The following is a 19,786-nucleotide window of genomic DNA, read 5'->3' as shown; positions in this document are numbered from 1 at the left end:
TATTGTCACCCTGCTTATTTGACTTATATGCAGAGTACATCATGAGAAACGCTGGACTGGAAGAAACACAAGCTGGAATCAAGATTGCTGGGAGAAATATCAATAACCTCAGATACGCAGATGACACCACCCTTATGGCAGAAAGTGAAGAGGAACTCAAAAGCCTCTTGATGAAAGTGAAAGTGGAGAGTGAAAAAGTTGGCTTAAAGCTCAACATTCAGAAAACGAAGATCATGGCATCCCGTCCCACCACTTCATGGGAAATAGATGGGGAAACAGTGGAAATAGTGTCAAACTTTATTTTTCTGGGCTCTAAAATCACTACAGATGGTGACTGCAGCCATGAAATTAAAAGACACTTACTCCTTGGAAGAAAAGTTATGACCAACCTAGATAGCATATTCAAAAGCAGAGACATTACTTTGCCAACAAAGGTTCGTCTAGTCAAGGTTATGGTTTTTCCTGTGGTCACGTATGGATGTGAGAGTTGGACTGTGAAGAAGGCTGAGCGCCGAAGAATTGATGCTTTTGAACTGCGGTGTTGGAGAAGACTCTTGAGAGTCCCTTGGACTGCAAGGAGATCCAACCAGTCCATTCTGAAGGAGATCAGCCCTGGGATTTCTTTGGAAGGAATGATGCTAAAGCTGAAACTCCAGTACTTTGGCCACCTCATGAGAAGAGCTGACTCATTGGAAAAGACCCTGATGCTGGGAGGGATTGGGGGCAGGAGGAGAAGGGGCCGACAGAGGATGAGATGGCTGGATGGCATCACTGATTCGATGGACATGAGTCTGAGTGAACTCCGGGAGTTGGTGATGGACAGGGAGGCCTGGCGTGCTGCGTTCATGGGGTTGCAAAGAGTCGGACATGACTGAGCGACTGATCTGATCTGATCTGATCTGATTTTCTATATTATCTAAAATTGTTAAATGTTTTTAGCCAGAGAAGGGTCTGCCCATCAGTTTAATCTGATATAATAAAAGTCCTGAGTAATGAAAATTCCATCAATTAAGCTTTTACTTTCTGTGTCCCTGTATTACATATGCCAGAAAAATCACGGTGTCTATAATCTTTATGTAGTAACTTAATTCACATGGTCCAACTTGGAAAGCATTATTAAATGTGATTGATTTCATCAACATACTGAAACAGTTCAGAAGATGCTCTGTGCTCAAAAATGAGTTTGCTGAAAAACCCTTAATTCTCATGGTTATGCCTACTGACTATTTTTCCAATTTAGTTTTTCTACCCTTCTAATTTCATAACTTAATTGGAAATGCTAAATGTTTGTGTTTTTAAAGAGATCATTTGTATGAATTAGTGTCTTTGAAACTACAGCAGGTCTGTCATATTGCTTCTGTAGATATAACTATACAGGTGCCAGCTCTTTACTGATTTAAGGTTTATCTTGTTATGATTGAGAAAACTGCTCTGTATCTTAAAGACAATGCCCTGAAATGCACTTTGAACGTTCTCTCTTCTGTTTCTAGGTAAAACAGTCCCGTGTTCACAGGGCTGCACAGTTAAGGTGGCAGTGGCTTTCTATCCTTGTTCTCCCCTCTTGCCCTTATAGCTCAGTTGGTAAAGAATCTGCCTGCAGTGCAGGACCCCGAGTTCGATTCCTGGGTCAGGAAGCTCCCCTGGAGAAGGACTGGCAAGCCACTCCAGTATCTCACCTGGAGAATCCATGGACAGAGGAGCCTGGCAGGCTACAGTCCGTGGGGTCCCAAGAATTGGACAAGACTTAGTGAATAAACCGCTGCCACCCCTCCTGCCCTAACTCCCAGGTTGCAGACACTCCAGTCTCTATTCGTCACTTTCCTCTTCTCTGGGCGTCACAACTCATGGCTGTTTCTGGTTGACAGGGCTTCCATGAATGACCTCATTCACTCTCAGCCTTGTTCTATCCCTTTATTAACTTCTTTTGTCTTTCATGTTTAAGACCCTCTCAGCTTCCTCATGGAAAAACAGTTGGCCTGTTAGCAGGTGTTAACCAATCCGAGAGCTTCTTTCCTACCGTGTCCTAAGATGACTAATCTGAGCATGCATGCTCTTTGTGGGTATTTGGCTTTTGTGGATTTAAAAACAATTGCTAATGGATATCTAGGAATGTCCCTTGGACTACAAGGGGATCAAACCAATCAATCCTAAAGGAAATCAACCTTGAATATTTATTGGAAGGACTAATGCTGAAGTTCCAACACTTTGACTGTCTTTGTGTAGAGCTGACTCTTTGGAAGACTCTGATGCTGGGAAAGGTTGAAGACAAAAGGAGAAAGGGATGGCAGAGGATGAGATGGTTAGATAACATCACTGACTCAATGGACATGAATTTTAGCAAACTCTGGGAGATAGTGGAGGACAGGGGAGCCTGGTGTGCTGCAGCCTGTGGGATCGCAAAGAGTCAGACGCAACATACGGCTGAACGACAATCTAGGCCTTGCTGTTGGTGGCTTGAATTTCATCTTTTTTTCCTTCCTAGCTTTCTTTCTTAGTGAAGATCTCTGTATGAAGGCTGCTCATTCTAGAAGGCTTTTGTGTATGTGCCAAGTAGCTTCAGTCATGTCCCACTCTTTGTGACCCCATAGGCTATAGCCTGCCAGGCTCCTCTATTCATGAGATTCTCCAGGCAAGAATACCAGAGTGGGTTGCTGTTTCCTCCTCCAGGGCATCTTCCCTATCCAGGAATTGAACCTCAGTCTCTTATGTCATCTGCATTGGCAGGCGGGTTCTTTATCACTGGCGCCACTTAAGGCTTACTCCAAGTGAATGAAGTTGGACAGCAGACTTGAGATTTAGCCTCAGATCCACTGACCCTTGTCCTCATCTCTGGAGCAGATAGCTATTAAAATCAGAGCAGCTATTTCCACTTAAGTTTAGAAAAACTGAAAATAGAGCAGAGGGAATTTTTGTGCCTGCACAGAGAAAAGCACACATCAGCGCAGTCAGGAGGCCACGCAGGTAGACAAGCGTACAGAGCACTGTAGAGCTTAGAGCGAGAGCCAAGGTGACCCTGGTTTCACAGCAGGAACAAGTTCTCCCCCATTTTCTTAAGGATCCTGGGCTCTCAAACCTGGCAGATTGCATGAAGAATGGTCCAAATGAAAGCAAGGTCCTCTCCGTTTCAATAGATATTTAGGGAATACCCACCCTGGTTTTGCAGCTCCTTGCTACCCCACAGAAGTGTCATTTGTCATTCACACCTAATTTAAATAATAAAGAAATCAACACATTTTAATATTTGGAGACTACTTTGGGGCCCCCAACAAATGTAAAAGGATCTTTTTTTTCAACTCTAAATAGACCTTTAATGACTGGGGTGTAGTTGGACCAAAAAGTTGGATGGTTTAGGGCACTGAAAGGCTCTTTTGAAAGAGGGAGACTGACTCAAGTCCCCAGTCTGGTATAATACACGTCATTGTCTTCCCAAGGTTTCCAGGATAGCAACCAAACCCATTGGAATAACAGAGGCTGCTGTATTTGGGCTCTTGCTGACTTCTCTGTGGCTTCTGCATGGCTTCTGTGTGGCTGGAGCATCTTCACGGAATCCGTGTGCTGCTCCATCATCTAGGATGAAAGTCAAGAAGGAACGTTGAGTTTACTTTTGGGCAAAGGCAAGCTGGTGCCATCATCTTCACCAGCAGCTTCTGCGATCTTTCAGGAAGGGGAATGCTCAGTTCAGTTCAGTCGCTCGGTTGTGTCCGACTCTGCAACCCCATGGACTGCAGCACGCCAGCCTTCCCTGTCCATCACCAATTCTCAGAGCTTGCTCAAACTTATGTCCATTGAGTTGGTAATGCCATCTAACCATGTCATGAATGCTGGGTGCAGGAAATTCTCAAAATAGGAGTGCAGTTCCTAAAACTCATACAATGTTGTAAATCAGCTCACTTTAATGAAAAAGTCAGAAAAGGCGAAAAAAAAAATGAGGGGTTCAGCTGACACTGCTCTCGGCAGGATGGTATTTACTAGGGTCTCCTTCCAAGGGCAGTTACCTGTCCATGCAGGAAACACTGAAGGTGTGTTTCAGGTTGTGATGCTGGTTAGAAAGTTGGCAGGTGGCAAAGATATTTCTGATGACAATTTAAAAAGGGGACATAAACAAAACATGCTTCTTTCACTTGATGAGTGGGAAATGTCAACCAGAAAGGTGTAGTCCCACACACTTGTGGAGAGTTCCACCCCTGACTTTAATGAACTGGTTCCTCTCAGGATAAAAGTCAGCTCCCCCCATGTCCTCTCTCACTGCCAGTGTGACCTGTCTAGGTTACATCCTTGAGGCCCCTCACCTTGGTTCTCTGCTGTGGGCACATCACATGCTATGTTCTCTCTGAATTTATCTGGGTAGGACAGCTCCATTTGTTTGTATCCTTGGGGTTTAGACTTTGCTCTTCTGTGCATTCCAGAAACTTGGTCAGCTTGTGGTTCATCCAGCAGACACATTCCTAGACTTTTCCTGGGGGCTGTTTGCCAGAATAAATGCCAATGAAAATCGGACGTGTCATAGTTCTTCACCCTGCCCGGACGGGTTGCAGAATCCTATGGGTTCCACACTCCTGGGCATGCCTTCAGGTGTCTCACATTTTATGTGTGCAGAATTGGATGTTGAAGAGTACCATGAACCCGGGCCTCTGGGCAGGTGTCTTCTCTAAGCTGGGTGGGCTCAGTTCATATTCTTTATAAGGTCCGATGAGCTGGGTTTGGGGTCTGTTTAACCTGAAGCCCTTCAAAGCTGACTGGAGCCAGATTCCCCTCTCTCCCACGGTGTCCTGAGTGTCTTTCCTTCCTCTTCCTGACTCACTGGAAGGTGGCCTCTGACCCCTCGAGCTGCCCAAACTGCCCTTGTCATGTGGCCAGTGTCAAATCCAGGGTCCACTTTCCAGTAATCATTTTACCCTCCCCTCGTGGCCTCTGGTCGTCAGCCATACTCTCCTTCTGAAACTCACTCACTGACCTGATGAGATAAAATAAGGGGCTCTGGAATATAGGAAAGTGAAAGTGAAAGTCATTCAGTCGTCTCTGACCCTTTGCAACCCCATGGACTCTACAGTCCATGGAACTCCCCAGGCCAGAATACTGGAGTGAGTAGCCCTTCCCTTCTCCACGGTATGTGGGAAAGAGTTACAATTTGGAGTTGCTCAGTTTTGGGTTCAAATCTCAGCTCTGACACCTATTATGTGTGACTTTGGACCAGCTGCTTGACTGTTCTAAGCCTTAGCTCCCCAGATAAAATGAGAATGGGATCTGTTTCATTGGATTGTTAAGAGCAAATGAATTGAGACATACATGAGTGCGTGCTAAGTCGCTTCAGTCATGTCTGACTCTTTGTGACCCTATGGACTGTAGCTCACCAGGCTCTTCTGTCCATGAGATTCTCCAGGCAAGAATACTGAAGTTTGAACCTGCATCTCTTATATCTTCTGCATTGGCAGGTGGGTTCTTTATCATTAGCTCTATCTGGGAAGCCTGAGACATACATGGGCCCTCAACAAATTTTAACTCTTTTTCTTGTAACCTCTTTTTCCCCTTCTCTCTGCTCATGGTTTCCTATCTCCTTCAGCGGACCCTTCCCAACCTCTCTGAGGCTCCCCCTCAATGATCGTGCGTGTATGCAGGACTCCCCTGTCCTCCTCCCCAATATACTGGTAATTGGGAACATCAACTCATCCCTTTCCCATGAGCCCCAGATCTTGCTGACAATCTCTTAAGGACACCCCTATTCGACATTGCTTACACACCCAAATATCTTTCTTCCCTAAACCAAAAACCATGGATCCCTGCTCCTTCGTAAACTTGCTCTTCTTTCTGAAACCTGTATTTCAATGAGTGACCCTACCCTTTACCTGCTTGTCCAGGCCAGAATCCCAGGAGTTCCTCCACACAGCCCCTTTCCTCTCTCACCTGTCACACCCAATCAGTTAGCCTCCAGTCCTACGGATTCTCCAGCTGGCCTTCACGTTTCCAACTATGCTGACCCAGCCCTAGACATGACTCACATCCCTTCTCAACTGGCTGGTGATAGTGGTTTCCTGATACATCCTTGTGTCTCCAGGTTGACCTCCTCAAATGCATCATCCCATTCTTACTAGAGGGATTTTTCTAAAATACTTCATCTCTCCTATCCCTGCTTAACACTCATGATTGATTTGCCTTCAGAACCAAAAGCCAGATGCTACCAACTGGTCATCATCCTTTTGAGAAAAATCTGCTTTTAAAACTCCTTGGCAGACCGGTGGTGTGTTCTCCAGTTATATAGAACCATCTGTGGTTCTCCCCTCGGAGAAGGCAATGGCACCCCACTCCAGTACTTTTGCCTGGAAAATCCCATGGACGGAGGAGTCTGGTAGGCTACAGTCCATGGTGTCCCTAAGAGTTGGACACGACTGAGTGACTTCACTTACATGCATTGGAGAAGGAAATGGCAACCCACTCCAGTATTCTTGCCTGGAGAATCCCAGGGACGGGGGAGCCTGGTGGGCTGCCGTCTATGGGGTCGCACAGAGTTGGACACGACTGAGGTGACTTAGCAGCAGCAGTAGTTCTCCCCTTACCCCACCCATTTACGACCTCAGGGACTTTGTACTTGTTCTTTCTGGCAGGAAGCACCATTCTTGTTCTTCTTTCCTTGGGTAGCTCCTCTTTAACCCTTGACACTTCACACGGGAAGACTTCCTAGAGTCCTATAGTGAGTTCACGGCCCTATTCTGTTTTTCATAGCACACTGTCTGCGTATCGTATGCGTGTATGTTTAGATTACAATCCTCTATCCACCTATCTGTCATCTATCCAGTTGCATGTATTTGTGTGTGTGTGTGTGTGTGTGTGTGTGTGTTAATTGTTCGGTCCTGTCTGACTCTTTGTAACCTCATGGACTGTAGCCTGCCAGGTTCCTCTGTCCATGGGATTCTCCAGGCAAGAATACTGGAGTGGATTTCCATTTTCTTCTCCAGGGAATCTTCCTGACCCTCGGATCAAACCTAGGTCTCCTACATTGCAGGCAGATTCTTTACCATCTAAGCCACCAGGGAAGCCTGTATATATTTAATTAATTAATGTAACTTATTTAGAAATATTTTAGAAACTTTTTAAGTTAGAAAAATTTTAAATTGAAGTATAATTAATCTATATTAGTTTCAGATCACTTGCAATTTATTTTTGTATGTGTTGTGATGGGGGAGCTAAGCTTAATTTTTTCCCTCATATGGTTATCAATTTATTGAAAAGACTATATTTATCACACTATTCTAGTCCAGTAATGAAATGTTCATATGGTTATTCTGTTTCTTGATTCTCTGTTCTATTGTCCTAATTACTATAGTGTTAAAGTTTCTGAGGAGGGAGAGCAACCCCTCCTCTATTGTTCTTATTTAGGACTGTCTGGGCTATTTAGGGACATTTTACAGAAGAACAAAGAAACGCCATTGTGATTTTTTTGGAGTTGCATTGAATCTGTAGGTCACTGGGGAAAATTGGAATCTTTGTAAAAATGAGTATTCTGGTCCCTAACTAGATTCTCCACTTATATATACTGTCTTTAATTTCTCTGAATACTATTACTACTTCACTATTTTATAGCTCTCTGTTGAGGCCATGTACTTCTTCAGCTTGATTTATTCCTAGGGATTTAAAAAGTATTGTAGACCATACTTTTAAGAAGATTTTATTTTTTTCTGTTTCTGATACATGGAGATGCAATTGTTCGTTTTAAAACTTTTTTTTTAATGTTGATCTTGTATCTAGCAAACCTGATGAAGTTCCATATTCTAATAACCTACCTGCATAATCACATAGTCTGTGCATCATGACACTTTTGTTCCTATTCAGTCTTTATAACTTCCTTTTACTCTTGCTTCCTTGCACTGGCTAGAACCTTGAATGTAATGTTCAGTGGAGGTGGTGAAAGCAGATTCCTTCTTTTGGTCTCAATTTCAGAGAGAAACTTTACAACATTTCACTGATAACTATTACATTCTGAAGGGTTTTTTTTTTTTGTAGTAATAGATACTCTTTATCAGAATAAAGAAGTTCTCCTCTATTCCTAGTTTTATAACTGTCTTCACTGTAAATTGATGTTGAATTTAATAAAATGGTTTTCCCACATTGTTTGAGATGATTATATGATCTTCATAGGCTATTTAATTCCCATTTTGCTGCAGGCTCCTTTTGGTGAATAAGCAAGGAGGTAAAAGTTGACATAGTTCCTGTATTCATGACATTGTTGTTTTGTCAAAAGAGTTTGCTTGGAGGTCTGAGTGTCTCTGATGAGACAGGGAACAAGAATATATGCGCTGGAATTGTTCTGTGAGTTTCTGGTTCAACAAAATGATCTCCAAATGGTTAAAAGAAAAAAAAAAAGACAAGAAGCATTTCCCTGAGGCTGGTGTGCCTATGGCAGTAAATGCAGCCGAATGTTATTCTTTAGAAGGTAGTTGAATACATTCACCAAGCGACAGAGGGTTTGCAAAGTTTTTGAAGAGTAGTCATTTAACTTTGATATATCTGCAAGGAACAGGGAGTAAAAATTCATCAGTGTGAATATTGACTGTGTGTGTACCTGGACTACAGCAAAGGGAGTGCAATTTCAAGGTAATTTCCCAAAGTATCAGGTTTTAAAGAGATTCCGTAGAAAAGTTGGAAAGTAATTAGATAGGTAGTGGTGTATTTTTAATGGACTCGTTTCATGTCAAAAGTCTGAATTCTGCTTGTAATTTCCTTTCAGCTTACTTACAGATGTGACTTAACCTGCATGCGAAAACCAGGACAGGCTGACTTTAAGAAAGTGACTCTGAACTGGGTGATGGTGGGTGGGTGGGGGGGATGGGTAGAAATGGGCCACCCAGATCAGTCCAGGAATAATTTTTCAAGTAATTTAAAGTTCTTAATACAGAAGTAAAGCAATATCAGAACACGTGGGAATTGTTTCCTTAGTGTATTTCACTAAGATATATGGGCTTCCCAGGTGGCTCAGTGGTAAAGAACCCACCTGCCAATGCAGGAGACTCAGATTTGATCCCTGGATCAGGAAGATCTCCTGGAGAAGGAAATGGAAACCCACTCCAGTATTCTTGCTGGGGAAATCCCATGGACAGGGGAGCCTGGTAGGCTACAGTCCATCGGGTAGCAAAGAGTCAGACACGACTGAGCAACTGAGCTCACACACACACACACACACACAGATATATAGTTCTTGCTTCATTAAAGTGAATGAGCATTTTTGCTATTTGGATTTGGGAAAAAAAATTCATGGGATGCATTTCTTGGCCAAGACTACCACTGGCATAAGCATTATAATGGGTTTTTTTTTCACACATTTTTACTCCTAGTGGGTAAGCAGTTGGTGTTGGAGTATAGTTGAGATCTTTATTGAAGAAAATGGGAAAAATTCATTTTTAAGACAAAAATACTATGACAGTTTGACCCCAACAATGTTGGTTTGTCTTTCAGCATGAAGATGACATTTCTAACCAGTGCAATTTCTATTTTGGGTGGAGAAACATGATATGAAGAACTGAAAGGGCATCTGGGTACCTGTCTGTATGGCTGAGTCTCTTTGCTGTCAACCTGAAATTTTCACAACATTGTTAATCAGCTATTTTTGTTGTTTAGTTGTTAAGTCATGTCTGACTCTTTTATGACCCCATGGACTGAGCCCACCAGGCTCCTCTGTTTATGGTTTTCCCAGGGAAGACTATTGGAATGGGATGCCATTTCCTTCTCCAGGGGATCTTCCCGACTCAGGGATTGAACCCAAGTCTCCTGCACTGGCAGGTGGATTCTTTACCACTGAGCCACCAGGGAAGCCCTGTTAATCAGCTATCCTCCAGTATAAAATAGAAAGTAAAGGAAAAAAAAGAACATCTGATCCCTTATCTACATTAAGCTGTATTGTGAAAGGTCCCTCTGTGATTGCATCTCATAGTGCATGCCACTCCAGTAAAGGGAATTGGGTGTGGAGAAACAATTATTTGGAATTGCTGGCAACTTTATCATGGCCCTATTCAAGCTTGTCTTCTTCCCTGACATCTTCCTAGAGGAGCCCACCTATTTGTTTTCTTCCTTTTGTGAATCCTCAGATTCATCTTTTCTGGGTCAAGGATTGGCAAACTCCAGGCCCAGATAATAAATATTGTATAGACTTTGTGGGCCAGATTCTGCCGATGTTGTGCAAAAGCAGTAAAATATGAACAGATGGCCGTGGCCATGTTCCAATAAAACTTTATTTACAGAAACAAACTGGCTGCAGCCTGTGGTTGTAATTTGCCAACCCCTGGTTTACACAGACAAATTCTGAATTTTGGTTTTTGGAATAGTGCTCCAGAATCATCTGGAAAGTGCTGAAAGATAAAGGTTTCTAGGCCTTGTCCTCAGTGCTTCATTCACAGCTTGGGGCCAGGGAATCTGTATTTTATAACGTCCCTTAATGGATTCTGCAGCTTAAATTCCTAAAACAATGGTCCCTTCTACTTCTAAAAGTTTGTTTTTTAACTTAAACTAAGTGTTGTTGTTGTTGTTTAGTGGCTAAATCATGTCTGACTCTTGCAACCCCATGGACTATATATATAGCCCACCAGGCTCCTCTGTCCATGGGATTTTCCAGGCAAGAATACTGGAGTGCATTGCCATTTCCTTCTCCAGGGGATCTTCCCAACCCAGGGATTGAACCTGTGTCTCCTGAATCGGCAGGCAGATTCTTTACCACTGAGCCACCTACCAATAAACAAACACATATTATTGTGTTTTGTGTTTAAAAATAAAGTAAAAATGGCATGATTCTTTGGAAATCATTCTGAATATTGCTTATTTCTTTGTCCTTTTTACTGAGGTGTTTCTCTCTAACTGATGCCTAGGAATTTGTATTATAAAACGCTTAGTCCTATATAGTAGGTTGTACATATTTTCCCATATTGTTGCCTTTTGATTTCATTTATGGAGTCTCATGGATGGTCGAAGCATATTGATGGAATGAAATACTTCAATATGTTCCTTTAAGACAGTGGTTCTCAACTGGAGGTGGTTTTCCCCCAGAAGACAGTGGCAATGTCTGGAGATATTTTTGGTGTTCACAGCTGTCATTGTTGGTAGGAGGGTCTTACTGGCATCTAGTAAGTAAAGATGAGAGATGCTGTCCAACATCCTACAATGTACAGGACAGCCTCCACAGCAAGGAATTATCCAGCCCAAAGAGCCACGAGTGCACAAGTTGAAAAATCCTGCTTTAAGGCTTTTGTTTTTGCTCCTTACTTATTAAGGCATCTCTTCTTCCAACAGTACTAACATCTGTATCAAAATCTGTATTAAAAGCTCCTTAATTGATTCTGCTGCTCAAATTACAAAAACTCTGGCCCATTTTACTTACAGCAATTCCCTCTCAGTTCTTTCCGTTCTGTGTCTACCCTCCGTCTAAGTGCACTGAGGCCACCGTGTTCCCCACCCACCCAAGTAACCTGCCTTAACTGCCAGGGCCATGATGTGTGTTCCTTCAGTGTTTATAGGTTCTCCTCAAACACCCTTTCCGTGGCCCGGATGACTCTGCCAACTGAGTGTGGATATAAATGAGGGAGGGAGGTGACCCCAGGGTGCTCTGTGCTCCTCTGGACCCTCTGAGAACAGCTGGAGCCAATCTTGACATGTCCCACCCCAGACCCTGGATGCCAGAGGGATGTGTGCCCAGGGCAGGCAAGGGATTTGCCCCAACCGCTTGGCCACCTGTACACCAGGGTCATCGCCAGGACGCTGGGTACTCAGCTGGCTCCTTTTTTCACTAGAACATTCCTTTCTGCTGTGTCTTTTGTGACAGCTGCCATTGCCATCTAAGAGACTGGCTCATTTCAGACTTGCAATTATCAAGCCCATTCTCTTTCCAGTCTTAGGAACTTAAAAAAAATTATGTCTTTATTTTTTTTTAATATTTTCTTCTTCTTTTTTTTTTTAAATACATATGTTCCCTCCCTCTTGAACCTCCCACTACCTCCTGCCCCATCCCTACTCTAGGATGTCACAGAGCACCAGGCTGAGCTCCCTGTTATACAGCAACTTCTCACTCGTTATCTAGTTTACACATGACGATGTGTATATTTCAATGCTACTCTCTCAATTTGTCCCACCCTCTCCTGCCCATGCTGTGTCCATAGGTCTGTTCTGTGTGACTACGGCTCTATTTCTTCCCATTTTTAGGTTCATCGGTACCATTTTTCTAAATTCCATATATATGCGTTAATATGGAATATTTGTTTTTCTCTTTCAGACTTACTTCACTCAGGCTCTAGGTTCATCTACTTCACTATAACTGTCAGTTTTAGCAACTTTAACTCACACATGACCATAATGGTGGACACACATCATGCAGGGCATTAGTTGAAATTAGATGGCTCAAGGCACATCTCCGTTCACTTGTCTGACCCTTCTGTTGGACTGAGTTCTTTGGAGACTGGAACTAGGCTTTCTTCATCCTCTTGACCTCTCTTCTAGGCATGCTACCTGGCACATCATAGAGGCTGGAAAAACATCACTTGAATTACTGACCAATGCATTGAGTTTTCTGTAAAAGCACAGGAGAAGTAGGGAGGAGGCCCACCAAACTAAACTTTAGTTAGGTTTAGTGTCTTTAGGCACTTTAGTGTCTAAACTAGTATGGAAAGATTACCAGTGAGGTGGTTATGTGACTCCCAGGCACCTCCCCCCCCCGCCCCTGCCCCCATCACCAAGTAACACAGATGAAGAGGTTCATGTGCGGCACTTTGCAGTGACTCTCGTAGCTTTGATGTTCTTGTATTTAATGATTCTGTAAGTGGGCCTTTTTTATACCTGTGTTAAGTGTGACCTTTCATCCCTCTGTTTGTATGCTGCAGAGGGCACTGGAATTGCCAAGAATATGGGCAGCAGACAGTTTAAGGAAAGAAAGCAGGTCACTGCTGACGTGTCGCATGAGCCTGTCTTCCTATCATCCGGGGCTGGCAGGCACCTTCTCTCTGGCCTGGCCTCCACCTTACCCTGTCCACACCCCAGAAGTGCTCTTGATTGTAGCATACATTATCTGACATAGGTGAAAAGTTGAAATAAAACGTGAATAGTGTTAGATTAGTTCCATGATGTGAAAAAATGTGGCTTAAAGAGATGAATTAATCAGATGAAAAGAGCATGCAGTACTTAATACCTGAGCTCGTTGGTTACTGTAAGCAGGAAACCATTAACCCATGAGCTTTCTCTTTACTCTTTCTGCTGATACGACAACGTCTTTATCCTTTTTCCCCATCGTTAGAAACCAGAAGCTATCACCTGTTAAATTTTGAGTATTCCCAAAGTCAGGTCTGTTAATTATGATATCTTGGCAGTTTGGTTACTTTCTGCTTATGGTTCAAATGTAATGGATTCAAGGGCAGTAGTGACATTTATAATAGGACTTTTACCCTGTGAGATAAAATACACATAAAAACTTAAAAAAAAAAAACACTGAATAAGCTGTGTACGGAAAAACAGGACTTACAATAAATATTTACAATGCCAAGATTTTGCTTAAAGGTTAATGATTGCACTCTATCTTATATTTGTTGTTAGGTAATTGACTTTTTAAAGTGAAACTAGTCTAAAGTGCTAGAGGATAGAAGAGCAGGTAGTTGGCATTGTTATTGAAGCCACTAGCACAAAGCCCAAGAAGTAGCATAAATATGACACAATTATTTTAAAGAAGGGATCAGTGACCTCCCAGTGAATTAACAGTCTGCTTTGTATTCAGCACACATATGTATGTGTGTGCACCGTCATAGGATTCACTGCTTTGAGTCTCTTTAGAAGTCTATGCAATTAATAGTTTAATTTTTAGCTTCTGGCCTCTCTTCTTTACTAAGAGCGTTTCTCCTGGCCTTCTACATTGTTGTTGTAGAATCACTAGATTGTGTACTCTTTGTGACCCCATGGACTGCAGCACGCCAGGCTTCCTTGTCCTTCACTGTCTCCCAGAGTTTGATCAAACTCATGTCCATCGAGTCAGTGATGCCATCCAGCCATCTCATCCTCTGTCGTCCCCTTCTACTTCTGCCTTCAATCTTTCCCAGCATCAGGGTCTTTTCCAATGAGTCGGCGCTTCACATCAGGTGGCCAAAGTATTGGAGCCTCAGCTTCAGCATCAGTCCTTCCAGTGAATATTCAGACCGTCTACTTAAATCATTCCTTACTGATCCCATATGCTATTCTTGCTTTCCTCTCATCTGTGAAGCCCAGACAGCAGCACTTAGATGGTATTGTTTATCCTCAGCATGATTTTCTTTCAGCTTTTTATTCCCTCACCTGGTGGAGCTGCCTCCTGGGCCTGGTGAACTGGGGGCCTGCCCTTCCCACCCAGCTCTCCCCACCAGCACCCACTCTCACACTGCCCACAACGGGATGGCTGTATGCAGTGACCCACCTAGACAGTCTCTGAGGACTGGTGGTCTCCAGCAGTGGGCTGTGACGATGGGACAGAAGCCCTGGGGCCTCTCTGACCATCAGACAGGTGGTCTTTGCCTTAGTGATGTCATTCCCTAAGCTGTACTATGGAGGTTTGCACTTCCAGAACCGATTTTTTTGTAGTGCTCTCTACAATTTTTAAAATGATTTAAATGTATGTCTGTGTTTTTAGGCATGTGTTAAGTCTTAATTTGTGACGAGGTCAACCTCTGACCTTGCTTTAAGAGTTGGTGTCAGAAACCTGGTTTACATGCCCCCTTTATCCCAGTGAATTAAATTCCTCCTCCTTCTTGAGGTGATACCCACTCCTGGAAGCCTTCCTAAAAATAAATCCAAAGCACAGGCACATATCAGGACTAAAGGAGCAATTCAGTCTGTCCCTCATCACCCATTGCTTTTCAGAAACCAAGTCATCTGTCTTCTTTTATCTTTTCAATGCTTTTTAAAAGGAAACCCCACCACATTTTGTGTTTTTGTTAACATGCTAGGAACAGAGCTGTGAACACGGCAGATAAGTCCAGGCACTGTGGGAGAAAAAAAGGGATTACTTTAGATTTTCCAGTGAGGGAAGGCTTCTTGGAAGAGGTAACAGTTGAGCAGAGAACTTTGTGAAAGAGGGTAGTTGCCAGTTGTTCAGTTGCTAAGTCGTATCCGACTCTTTGCAAAATGAAGCAAAAAGCCATGTAAAGTCTGAAAGAAAGCATTTCAGGTGTGGGCCCAGCAGGTGCAAAGGCCCTGGGGTGGCGATGACCTTGACATAATCCAAGGACAGAAAGAAGGTGAAGGGGTTGAGTGTAAAGGAGGAGGATAGTGTGAGGGCAGAGATAGCATCAGGAGTGGGCAGGGACCAGATTAGGGAGGGCTTTGTCTTCCCTGGAAGGAGTCTGGATTTTACTTTGAGTTGATAAAGATTGTAAATATGTTAAAATATTTACACTTTAAATATTTTCTTCAGATACCCACCTGTCTACTTTCATCTGAGATTTTGTGAAGCTTTTTCCAAGTGAGAGCACAGAATTAACAGTGTGGTATTTTGGGAGCTGTTTTATTCAATCCAAAATCCCTTAATCTTCCTAAAGGAGTTTGCTGGAAATTGTGTGACAAGGGTAATTAGCAAAGTGAGTAGCTGTTTTTCCAGGCAGAATTCTATCCATGTGTGTTAAAGTATGGACTCATTTCAGCAGCGGAAATTGAAGGTCCCGTTTTTCTGTAGTCTCTTATTCACTCAGTTCTATTCTATTATCAGCCCTGAGAAGCCAGGGGTACATCAGATAGAAGTCTAATTTTCTGTTATCATAGAAGCAAACAATAATCGAATTAGCTCAGTGAACATGCCTCAACCCTTGGGCTATCTGGAGAGAAGCACTGTTATGTTGTTTCATTTCATATTGTTTTTGTAGCATCTTTAGGTGATAACAAATCCAAGTCAAAGGTCAGCAAGGAACTCAGGGATAAACACTTTTCTTAGAACAAGAACATAATTTAAAGATATGTAGTTAAACTTTTATCTTCCATTTCCAGCCGGGTCACATATCTCCGTAATCACCCTTTCAAATAATGAGGTTAGAAACTTTCATCAAACTCTGCTTAATAGAAGTCACCACCATGCTTGCTTCTAACCTGCAGTTGTCATGCCAGCTGATCAGTTTGGAAGCCTTTAATTAAATATCACCTTAAAAAAGAATTGTTCATCAGGTAGGAAATTGGAAGACATAGGTAAGTGCATCTGTAGAGGCGATAAACTGGGCAGTCATTTCTCATACGGAGACCTTACAATGGTTCAGGATGTGAAAGAAGAGATTTCAATTTAGATTCCTGTATCCTTTGACCCGCAGCTAAAAAGATTGAAGTTAGTATATTCCTAACAAGTCTTTGTTTTAACGATTTTCGCCTTAGAAAATTTCTCTAAATAAGTGTTCCTGAAATCAACTTTATTTAGGGCCTTGGATTAGGGGAGGCTCTTTTTCACTAACTACATACTTCTTTGTTAGACATCTGTTATCTGTGGAAGGGTTAGTGTTGTGATGACCTTGGGAGATGCCTCCCCCCGCCCCGCCCCCACCCACCCCTCAACAGCACAAATAGTTAAAAATGTATATTCCACAGGAATAGCATTTCTTTTAGAGCAGCAGCTCTGAGTCACAGAACTCATTTCCTAGCAAAGGCACCACATTCCTTATGAGGGAATAATTGACCCATTTATGCTCTCGTTTCAGCTTGTTGCGGATCCTTGCACCAGCAACCCGTGTCACCATGGCAACTGCAGCAGCAGCAGCAGCGATGGCTACCTCTGCATTTGCAATGAAGGCTACGAAGGTCCAAACTGTGAACAGGCACTTTCCAGCGTCCCCGCCTCTGGCTGGACCGAGTCCACGGCACCCAGGCAGCTTCAGCCTGTCCCTGCCACCCAGGAGCCCGAGATAATGCTGCCGCGCTCTCAGGCAACCATCACCCTGCCGACGTGGCAGCCGAAAACGGGCCAGAAAGTTGTAGAAATGAAATGGGATCAAGTGGAGGTGAGAACATTAAGTGAACATGTTTTTATGTAAGACACCAGTACGGTTAAAATCATTCCAGTGGTTCTAATATTAGCAATAAAAATCGAAAGCCTTGAAGTTACACCTTGAACAAAAGATGCCATACTTTTTTCCTGTCTGCCTTTCCGTGTAGGAAATCTCTCTTGGTTATGTAAATAAGACATGCCAATTATGATTGTTTTATGAGCATAAGAAGAAAAAACAAGGAAGAAAATGAATGAAATTATTTTCTGAAACGATATCCACATACCTTTATGAGAGATAATCTTAGATTTGGGACAGGCAGCTTAATGAAGAGTATTATCAGTGAACATATTATAGACCCTCAATTACTGACCTAATTTTCCTCCATGGAATTTTATGCTTCAGTTTTAGTTTGTTATTGTTTAGATTCTGTTGTTGGTAACGTGCAGCACTTCAGTGCGATTTAGAAAAAAATGTATTATTGATTTTTAAAATATTTTGGCCGTGCATTTAAGAATGAAATTTCCGAATTTGATTAATTTTGGCAACAGCAGATTCTGTTCATTGAGTCTTGTCTGGTCTGGGTTTGGCTTATTGTACCTTCAAGCCCATCAGAAGTCTCACGCTGAGGATTTTCCAGCAGACCTTTAAAAGTTGACATAAAATATAAGTTTTCTAGCTAGAAGAATTGAAGTTGGACAAACGGAAATCGTAGATTTGAGTTAACATTGATAAAGTGCAATTCCATTCCATATAGTATTCCTTATCAGTATAGACCTGTGGTTGTATGACAGGCTTTTAGCTTACCTGAAAGAAAAAAACCCACATAGAGCTTTGTATAGCATTTTTAGAGCCAAAGAATATGTCCAGAAATTTTGATTATGGTTATAAAAGAGTAAGGCAGCATTTCTTGTTTTATGTTCCTAGGTAATTCTAAGCAATTGACCCACTCTTTTTTTCACTGCCACACAATTTGTGAAGGCCCATTCAGGCTGAAGGGCAGTGTTTTTATGCTGCCTAAAAAACTGAGAACTTGTTCTGATTTCAAACTTACAATCGAGGCTTTGAAGTTAGGACTCTAATACCTCTTTGCTGAATGACACACTTCTTGAATGTGAGCTAGGTTTGGTCTTGTGTTTATCAAGGAACTGTCCCTTAAAGAAAATTTCTCCCCAGCCAACCATGCTCTCCTGCGGTTGGTAAATGTGAAAAAGAAATGCCTCACCTTCCTGTCATGCTGTTATCTCTTAGGCCATTCAATAAGCAAGTTACAAGTGCCAGAGGAACATGTGAATATATTTCTGGACAATAAGTTGTGCATGCTGGGAATGGGGTGAAAGTGCTGAGCATATCTCTTTATTGCCCTCTGTTAATTCAGTGATGACGAATGCTTTTAATATCCTTTTATGCCAACTCTCAGGAGATGAGCACAGATCACAGCATGAGGAATAAATGAATGAATGGGTCAGAAGCCCGTCACTGGACACAGCTCAAGTATTAGCAATATGCTTCCTGAGGAGCACAATTCCCCCCTCGAGCTCCTTTTCTTAAATGCACATCAGTATAATGCTTTCCGGACCACGTCACTTAAAAATGAAGGTCCGGTCCACAGGGGACAGAAAAGGGAAGCTCCCGGCTACCTGGCCTCAGCGTGTTCTCCCACGTCCACCTGTGTACCGAGCAGGGTCACTTGGACCAGACACGTCCTATCTATGGCTCTCTGGAGGGCTTGTTCTTCTAGTCTTTTGGATTTCTACCCACGATGTGGAAGCTACTCCTCTAAGGCCATCTCCTTGTTCTCTAAGCATTTAATTCCTCATTACCCACCAGACTGAGCAGAGAGCAGAGGCCCGTGACTGCTCGCAGGATGAAAGAGAGAACGGGGCCAATCTCCCGCCCTTCCCTGCAACATCGTATTAGCAGTGTAGTCATCCTGGTAATTTGCAGACTGCTCTCAGCAAAGCTTTTGTGTTTCACAAACTCAGATGGCAAAGCTTTCACTGTGGTTAACATTTGTAAGGTTTCACTTGGCTTCTCAAGTCATGATCCCCAGCATTATCCAAAGAATGGAGTGGAGGCGGCCCGTGGGGTTTTGCTTTCTAATATGATCTTGCCCCATGATTAACCCTAATAACCTGTCTTTTTGGTGGTGTTTTTTTTCCCCTCCAGGTGGTTCCAGACATTGCCTGTGGGAATGCCAGTGCCAACAGCTCTGCAGGGGGCCGTCTGGTATCCTTTGAAGTCCCACAGAACACCTCGGTCAAGTAAGAAAGCTCCTAGTGAAACGTGGTTACCATTGATACTCTGGCTACTGGGTGGTGTCTGTTCACATAACTGGCCTGTAACGGGTCAGCCCAGTGGGAACCAGGAATGGAATTCCATGTGTAGACGAGGCCTGTGTCCCTTAGGAACTAGGTTTCAGAGGCGATTTCAGAGGAGACTCCAGGGATGCTGGCTGGGATGAGTTAGGTGGGAGATAAGAAACCCAGGAGCCTTAGCTAAGGTCTAGAGCCAGACCCTTCGCTTCTTCAATGACTTTTGCTTCCCAGATTCTTTGGCTTCTTCAGATTTTAATGGACCATGGGTTAAATTCGTATGCATGATTTACCCCACATTTAACATCCAAGCATTGCAATTATCTCTTTAAAAACAAGCAGGTGAGACGTGTGTATTGTTGTGTTTTAAATTTATGCTCCTTCAAATTATATACTGCTCGATGTCACTGCAGGGGGTGGGGAGGAGGCAAAGGGAAGTGGTGTTGACAGAACCTGTGGGGACACCAGGTGCTGTGCATTGTTGTGGAGTAGGAGTGGGGGCTGGGGATTAGAGGTGGAGGCTGGGGA

General features: G+C 43.0%; 1 protein-coding gene across 1 annotated transcript in view; it reads left to right on the top strand.

Moving 5' to 3' along the window:
- Positions 1 to 19,786, top strand: part of DNER (delta/notch like EGF repeat containing) — a 391,251-nt gene that overhangs the window by 128,307 nt on the left and 243,158 nt on the right. Inside the window, exons 2-3 of the mRNA XM_003585774.3 lie at positions 16,659 to 16,958; positions 19,113 to 19,207. Of these exons, the coding sequence (XP_003585822.1) occupies positions 16,659 to 16,958; positions 19,113 to 19,207 (395 nt within the window). The remainder of the gene's footprint in view (positions 1 to 16,658; positions 16,959 to 19,112; positions 19,208 to 19,786) is intronic.

The sequence above is a fragment of the Bos taurus genome, chromosome 2 (assembly GCF_002263795.3).
Source record: "Bos taurus isolate L1 Dominette 01449 registration number 42190680 breed Hereford chromosome 2, ARS-UCD2.0, whole genome shotgun sequence".
NCBI lineage: Eukaryota > Metazoa > Chordata > Mammalia > Artiodactyla > Bovidae > Bos > Bos taurus.
The sequence above is the reverse complement of the archived record's forward strand: the minus strand, read 5'-3'. Positions and strand labels throughout refer to the sequence as shown.